The sequence below is a fragment of the Photinus pyralis genome, unplaced genomic scaffold, assembly GCF_008802855.1.
Source record: "Photinus pyralis isolate 1611_PpyrPB1 unplaced genomic scaffold, Ppyr1.3 Ppyr1.4_LG8, whole genome shotgun sequence".
In the NCBI taxonomy this organism is placed as follows: domain Eukaryota; kingdom Metazoa; phylum Arthropoda; class Insecta; order Coleoptera; family Lampyridae; genus Photinus; species Photinus pyralis.
Genome location: NW_022170819.1, coordinates 30,340,139 through 30,348,946, shown reverse-complemented (window position 1 = coordinate 30,348,946; position 8,808 = coordinate 30,340,139). Strand labels below are relative to the sequence as shown.

General features: G+C 35.8%; 1 protein-coding gene across 1 annotated transcript; it reads left to right on the top strand.

Annotated features, from left to right (window-relative positions):
• The first annotated feature begins 1,001 nt into the window (after positions 1–1,001).
• Positions 1,002–8,402, top strand: LOC116179532. The gene is made up of 6 exons (XM_031499326.1): positions 1,002–1,054; positions 2,299–2,571; positions 6,269–6,452; positions 6,554–6,766; positions 6,816–7,123; positions 7,173–8,402. Exons 1-6 carry the CDS (start codon positions 1,002–1,004, stop codon positions 7,693–7,695), a joined length of 1,554 nt encoding a protein of 517 aa, XP_031355186.1. The 3' UTR covers positions 7,696–8,402.
• The last annotated feature ends 406 nt before the right edge of the window (positions 8,403–8,808 follow it).

Genomic DNA, 8,808 nt, shown 5'->3' with positions numbered 1-8,808 from the left:
GAAGATTTTGAGTAGGTAATTCGTTTTGCTCCAGTCAAAGCGACCAGTATATGGTCCATATATAACATTTATTCGCGTTTAATCGCGGTAAAGAACTATATTACGGGATACCAAGAAAACTTAAAAAGGGATAATAAAAAAGGACGTTTGGGCCGTTTTTACCAGTGTATGGCCCCTAGTAAAATTTGATATTCGATTCAAAGACACCTGTCGCGACCAGTATTCGTGTTTGGACCGCGAAATTTACTCGAGAAGTGGTAAATCACATTTTCCTAATAAATAATTAATTGTTGTAGTTTAATCGCATTTGAATCATTTTAGAGGAATTGCTGGATCAATCGCCATTTTAGAATCAACTTCGTTGGGGGATGACAATTTTCTTTCCGCAAAAGTGCATGTTAACGAGGAATTGCGCTTTTTGTAAATTGTTACTCTATGGCCCTATTTAAATTCAAAATTTTATTTTAAAAAGTCTCATTGTCCACCTCTTGTGCTGTTATGGAGAACTTTAACTCTCTACTCTACTCTCTACTAGTTGCTGCTTTTTTCCCAATGGTGAAAGATAAAAAAACATCATAGGCCATTTTCTTTATGGTATAGGTACTCAAGAGTGTTACCCAAAACATTGTCTTTCTACAAAAGTTGTATTATAGACCCAGAAATCATTGCCAAAATTTGATATAATTTCGGTTTCGAAACCTTAATAAATCGTTACCAATTACACGACCGCATCAAAAGAGAAACGTGGCATTGAACTGAACTTTAAGCTTTGCATTAATCAGAACGCTCTGAAAGCAATCGAGACAAAGTAAAGTTGATTAAAATGTTTACTCCCGCATCAATCGTAAATAAAGGGAGCACCTCACAAGGCACGTAGCTGCTACCTGATAAATTATAGCTTATTATTTTCCTTTGAAACGCGGTAGGCTTGAATTTGACAAAGGAAGTGGATTTGTGACAAGCAAAAAGTGAAAGCCCGTATATTCTCTATTCTCGTACCAATGGCGAACGAAGAGTTTGTAAGAACATTGAACATGGCGATCGGTCTCGTCCGGTTCGTTTTTCGCTTGGGATTCATACCGATGGTGATGTGGATGGGGTGGCAATTAGGACCGGAGCCAGGTAGTCCGCAATTTTCGATCACTAATTTGCTGTGGCTCTATTAGACTTTCGCACTTTCGTCCGTTCATCTTCTATGAGAAATGGCAATGGGAAATTTACTGTTATTTATTAGTACCTTTGTTTGTAAACGTATCTGTGTCCTCTGAAGATGTACCTAAACATATTTAAATAAAACGTGTATAATTATTTTTATTACGATCAAAAGGAGTACTCTTCATCCCACTGTACACACTCAAATATAGCATATCATCCACTGTCTCATTTTGATTCTCCAACGTTTCATCCCTCCTGTCATTTACTTCGCACATTATGAGATGAGATGTTTTCCTTCCTACCTTTCGATGTATTTATCAAGCGCCTCCTTGATTATCCCATACCTCATTAGTGGGACCAGCTTCTCTTCGCCGATGTTATACTCATCAGTCGGCAAAGCCATGCCTTTACTGCTTCTTCGTCATTTCCGTACTATTTTCCACCCAAAACTCCTTCAACTTTGGAAACAGGTGAAAACCGCTTCGTGTTAGGTCAAGACTGTAGGCAACTGGCCCCTCTGGAACCATATTCGCGTTCGTGTGACTAGACAGGTGGGATACCGTGGCGGTTCCCGCGGCGCTCCACATTTATAGAACTTTTATTTGGTATCAGCACCTATAATAATGATGAGTCACCTTGTATGATGCAAATCTCAATTTTTAAAGTTAAATGTGGTAACTAATTTTAGATTGAACACATAAACTCGATCATATTATAAAGAGTTTATCTCCGGTCAATGCGATAAGAGTTCGTTATCGCTGCAAAAAATTAATTATTTTAGATAAGCTGTGATAAACCGCGCTTCACACGGTTTATCTAGCTTTCGCACCTTCATAATTGAGTATGGGAACCGCTTTTAATGCACTAGATTTCCATAGAAAATTTTACATTTAATCGCTTTGATATCCATCTTAATATTTAATTTCTTTGAATAATTTGTTGGAATTGTAAGAGTGATCAAGCCTGCTGGAGCTGTAATACAGTTAATTTAATATTTTTCTAAATATTCCGACACGCCATACGAAAAATGCTTCACTGCAATATTTAATTAACTGCTAGAGTTCTAGATAAATTGTTGTGTTGCGTCCTTTTTCTGACTATTGGGCACATTCTCCGGCGTAAGTTTGAGACGCTCTAAAATAGTACAATTCGTGTGCATTTAACAATTTGGGTTAAAAATAAATTTTTGTTACAGAGTGACGACTACATATCACTGAGGGTTGGAGGAGTCCCTGCCCTAGACGACTCGGTCATTGCACTTTTGGCCGGTAACCACGCACCGCCCGTCATTCCGATACCAGTTGAGGATAAATCGCAACCTGCAAAACCGCATATGGTTACCGAAAACCAGCTACCGATTTTTCCGTCAAATATGACTCCAACAGATGGCCATTGGCAAATCGTCAACGGCACTAAGTAAGTTACTTTCGTGGCACTACTTCTGCGCGTACCTTTGAGGTCTGAAATGGATGTCATCTAAATTTAAAACTTTTTGATTTGATTGATCACAGAGTACTTTTATATTGCTCACTTATAATGTTTCCATATGTTCCCCAACTAGGCTTGGTGACTTAAATGTTTACCACACACACCTTTTTAAAAATGTTAAGTTCCAAGTTAGGCACCTTTCCCTTTAGAGAGTTTACTATTTATACCTACTTTTTTTCCATAAATTTCAAATGAACTAGATTAATTATTGTGTTCGCGGTTTTTTAACTAACCCCAACTGAATGTCAAATCTAATAATAATATACGACATAATCAATTCTAGTGGGATTTTAAACGCTAAAATACATGCAATACAAAACGCCTTCAGTTGTCCATTGGTTGATCTCTTTAAGAACGTACAAATCAAAATTTTGCTTGTCAAGTGTTTTTTTAATTCAATCAAACATACGATGATGATTTTACTTAAAGATCTAGACATAATATAAGACGCCCCTTTTGTAGGCGACGACGCCTCGGCGTTAAAAATTATGGGCAACCACAATTTTATTAACACAACGGTTTGGTGTTAACGAGTTTTCCACCCAAACAGGAGAAATCTTCATTGTGTAACAATTTCCACATGTTGATTTTTCTTACTGTTTCCTACTGCGACGAGTATAACAATTTTAAGGCTACGAAGACAGAGTGCAATTATCTCTTTGGATTCAAGGGCAGCAAACTACTTTTAACAATCTTTATGGTAACGAAAAATTACTGGCGCGCTGAATTAGTTCGTCCTTGATTCCGACGAACCCCTATTCTTTATTAAGCGAACCAACGCCTTTTTCCATATGACGTCTACTAATTAAATCAACAATTTTTACTCATAAAAATACAATGCCCCATAGAATTCAAATGACACATAAAAGACGATCGTTAATTCCACCAACTGTTTACAGGCCCATTCTTGCAATTTCAATAATCATGCTACTTATTTGAAAATCTGGTCTTCTAAGTTTTTTACACCCTTAAAATTAAAAAAAAATGTATCTAGGTATCTCTGTAAAGACAAAATAGAGCCAAACGTAGAACTTCGCTTACACACTACACATTGTGAATTACAGTTACCGTTTAGCGTTAAGAAGGTTCCTTCATTTAATGATTAATTAATTTATTATTATTATTTATTAATTAATTTAATGACTTTGATTTATTTGTAATTCGAACACGGCTAACGCCTATAAGATATAAATTGCTTCTAATGCGACATAAAAGGTTACTGTGTAATAGATGATGAATGTTGCTAATTCAAATAATGTGGCATTCAGAACATAAATTAAACTTTATATGTACGTACGATTCAAATCAAATGAATAATCGTTCGATAACTCATTATTATGAAATATATTTGTTTCGCATGGGTATTGTAATTGACTTATCGGACGTCTGTATGGCGCCTGCCACTCGTTTAGAACGCATTGAAATTCAAATTCGAATGAATGAACAGTTTAGATAACGGATTTAAATTGGCGATCACGTTTTTTCGACGCTATTGAAACATCCGAACCATTTTATGTCAGTGTCCAAAATTGTTTACACACGGCTATAGGTATTTGTAAATGTGGTAGCTCAACAAAGCTGTCAGAATCAAATCCCAATCGACTTTACAAGAAAAGTGTTATTTAAAATGCGGATGGTAGTTTTATGTGCATCCATCGGTCCGTCTGTCTAAGAACGAGATCTCAATAGGGTCGTAGAAAACGTGTCGATAACTCATTTAATAAGTACACATAGGTCGGCTATCACTGCAGCCATAATTTATTAATCACTAATTACACCGGGGAAACGGCGAAACACATTGTTTTGTTATAGACTGACTGAATTTTGTACTTTTCCGCTCCTACTACGAGTAGAATCAGTAGAAATCCCGGCTGTTGCGGAGTTCCAATTTTTTTTCAAAAATTTTTAGTTTCCTTCGGACCCTAAACCTCGGAAAACTACCTACGTACATACGTACAGACGCAAAAATTATTATTACTATTATTTAATAGTTGCCTAAAATGATCCACATTTTATAAAATTTTAAATCGCTCAAAAAACAGTGATCGAGCTAAGAAGCTAATAATTGATTCTAAAAAATTAAAAAAAAGATTTTTTCTCCAACCACCTGAATAAGACGCTATTTTGTGACAGTATTCGGTACGTAAAATTGACGTTTTGCGGATTAATCGCTTTCACCATGGCAACTGTACAAAAAGTGGATACTTTTGGTCCTAGTACCAAAAAGAAATTGACCTTGAAAGTTGGCCAATTAAAAAATTACAATCACGGAGATATGTCACATTGACATCGTTTTACATTGCAGGTTGTAAGATATTTCTATACATACAAATCAAATATTTTTGCATATTCAATGGAAATAATTATGTTACCTATACGTATGTACATGTATTGAAAATGGTTTACGCTCGCTATGTTTATTTAAACCATGTGTAACGTAATTTACATATTCGATGAACGTAATTTTAATACGTATACAACCCGCCGTCGCGCGTAACGCCATCTACTTCAGACCCATTGCACTATTATCTGTCATTTTGAATTCAAAATTTGAAAAAGTTAATTGCAATTAATTTTAATTAAAAAACTGTATGGTAAGTTTTTTATTTCAATACAAAATATAACAATATTAATTGTGTATACAATAGAAATGACTGAAACTGATAGCGACATGGATTGCACTCCGCCGAGATTTTAGAAACGGCAGAACATGCCTCAAGATTTGCTCCCTCCAAAGTCGCGAGAGGTGAGAAGTAAGAAGTAAGAACGAATAGGTTACAAGTTAACCTAAAAACTAGAGTGGCATGACACGTGAGGACAAGAAAGCAGAAGTTCTTATACTAGTAGACTGAATCTAAATTCGAATATAATTTGAAGTAAAGGGGGTTGGTGAAAAAATTTTATGTTTTATTCGTACAAAAAATGCGTTTTCGGGACTCGGAAGGTTGCTGGACTCCGCTAACGCGTCGTCCAGCAACTATCTTCCTCGTCCCGAAAACTGACATTTTTTGTACTACTAATGAAACAAATAACTATTAGAAAAATTAAATTAATGCAGGAGCCTTGTCCCTTCTAAAAATCTAATCTGAGATTTGTCAAATCATGTGTGGTTTGAAGAGTGGATATCAATTTCGGTACAAAGTGTACCAAAACGATAAAAGTAATGCAAAAATAGTAACGATAATCATCCGTTTATTTTGAACCTTTGGTACAATGTTAATTCTAGACACTAATTATCCCATGTATTGTGTCAACATTTCATCTCTTACACTATTGACCAATACGGACGATGGGATGACCTATTGTATATTTTCCATATTTTTTGTCAATAAATGGATATGAGTATGAAAAAATGACTCTGAACTACTTAATTATATTACGTTTTTTCAACATCAAAAGTGTGCAGAGTCGACAAAATCTTGTGGAAAACGATAAAAAAGCAAAACCTGCAATAATAAAAATGGTAAATCCCTGTAATTGCGCTCTGATCCCCTTGGGGTAGAGAATGGATAGAAAGCGTAAGAGCGCACACTACTGAATCGAATTATCTAAATTTGTTTACTGTAAACGTTTAAACGTGCGCAATTGCCCATGTTTATTTATCCCGTGTATTTTACTGTTTCAGATTCAAGTTTTTCGTATTTTCCGCGTACTTTGACAGGAGGAAAGGACAACGAGCGGTAAGAATAGTCGCTGCTACGAAAACGAGGGGAGCTGAGAGGGTTTGGTGTCGCTTATGGTATCGTCCATTTACAACGGAATCAAACTCTACATCATACATATCGAGAACTGTACCTGCTAAAATTAAAGTATGATGATGGGCATGGCCTAGAACTCTTTGATTTAATCTAAAAATGAAGACGATCAAATTTAGTACTCATGAAAATTTATACCGCCAATCTTGCTTTAGGTAATTCGAGAAAATTGGAATCTGAAGTACAGTGCTTGTTTCGTTTTATGTCCATTACAAGCAAATCAAACAGCACCGTTCGCCGTATCCGTCGTCGTACGCCTTTTGAGTCCCCCAGCAAATTTACTCACTGTAAACGATAACTACAACGACACAAAGGCGACGAACAAATTTGGAGTTTGCATTAAGCCCTTACATTACGAATACAACGGCGTAAGTATCGGCGTCACTGTCGCTCACACGAAATTGACTTTCTTTACAGGCACTCCAGATTCTGGAATTTATAGAGCTGAATCGTATTATGGGAGTGTCGCATTTTACCTTTTACAACCACACGATTGGACCTCAGGTCAGGTGTATTTTAAAGCATTACATGGAACGTGGTTTGGTCACGCTCCTCCCTTGGCAATTGAATATGGTATCCCAAAAGGAAATTCGCACAGAAGGTTTATTCGCCGCCCTAAACGACTGCCTTTACAGGTCCATGTATCGATTCTCGCATATCTTGCTGATAGATCTCGATGAATATATAATCCCGAGTCATAACCACACTCTTCCCCAACTCCTCGAGTAAGCTCCATGCACAAATAAATCAATAGCATTACCATTACCTTTTTAGTTTCCTATCAACAAAGATGAGTACCAGAACGACCGGATCGTATTCATTTCAAAACGCCTTCTTTTATCTCCAGTGGGGGGATGACGATTGGGTATACAACAGTAACGATCCCATCGCGATTAATCTAGTTACGTTAAAGAAGACTAGACGTAAATCTAAGCTTCATCCGCACAAGCAACGTTCCAAATACATTTGCAAGCCCGAATTCGTAGTGGAAGCCGGAAATCATTTCGTTTGGGAATTTATCCCAGGGCACGGTACGTATAACGTTCCAGCCGACGCGGCCATTTTGCACCATTATAGAATATGCGAATTCGGCGGGGACGATTGCATCAAAACGGCTTCCACCGTTGACCAAACGGCATTTAGATACCGAAAGAGTTTAGTTAGCGCCGTTAAGAACAGTTACGAGTTTTTTAAGGACACGTGCGGGTTACGAGATTTAACTCCACCAACAACAAATAGTAGGTTTTTAAAAATCTTAAGAGATAATATTAAAAAAATTAAGAGCAACACAAGATAATAATATAATGTGATCCTTCGATAAGTATTATTGTAATATAGTGGTGATAAAAGTGAAGAAAGACCATCCTGTACATTTAGCATATTTTCTAATTAATGTTACAATAAACCTAATTTGTATATGGACAATTGTTCTTAAATATTAGATAGGTACCTAGTTAATGTATAAGACTGTTCCTCAAGCAGCTAAAAGTTGTTTCAGTTCGGTACGTTTTTTTGCTCTAGGAGGTGTTGTATGCGTAGATACCCAAAATTAACAGAAGGCTGATTACAACACTGACATTTTTGCCAATAAAGAAAGTGAAAATATTGTTTAAAATAATGAAAAATTTCTTAATTGGCTTTAATTAACTACATAAGAACAATACGAACAATGAATGTATCCTGACGAACATATGTTACACACTCTAGAATAGTCAGTCTACTTGTATAAGATTTTATAAACGCATTAAATTTGTTAATTTTTTCATTACCTTTTATAAACAAAAGCAATATATAACTGTTTTGTATATATTAACAAACACATTTAACGGTATTACTTTTACTTTCCATTGATATTGTTAAATCGAACTTTTTGTACCACAAAACTTATGAACAAGCTAATTTACGACTATAATAAATTGACTTATTTTTATAAGGAGATACACATATATTGTCTAATAATTGCAAAAGCATTTTAATTTACTTAGATTTTAAGTACAAAATAAGAAATGTACACCACAAAAACATGATTTTGACAAAAGAAGATGAACCAAATAAAGTTTCCTAATGACATTGTTATACCTACCATCCATTCTTTAGGTTATTAACCTGTAGTGATAAAAACAGAAGCGAAGAGAACAAACGCAAAAGAATCAGACCATGGAAGAATGCAATGCCACAAGCAACGGAGTGGAAGAACGTTACAAATCTGCCCCTTTTTTCCTTCTTTGAGCGTAGAATTACTAAACTTGTTGAAATATTTCTAATTACAGATCATAGGTAGGTACTTCGCTAGATCTAGAGCCCCAAGTTACTGAAAACTGAGAGAAAATTGAAATATCGAATAATGTATAGGGTGTTCCATTTTAAAAAATCAGTCTTGGTCTGCCACGCCTTTATGACCGATCCTGTA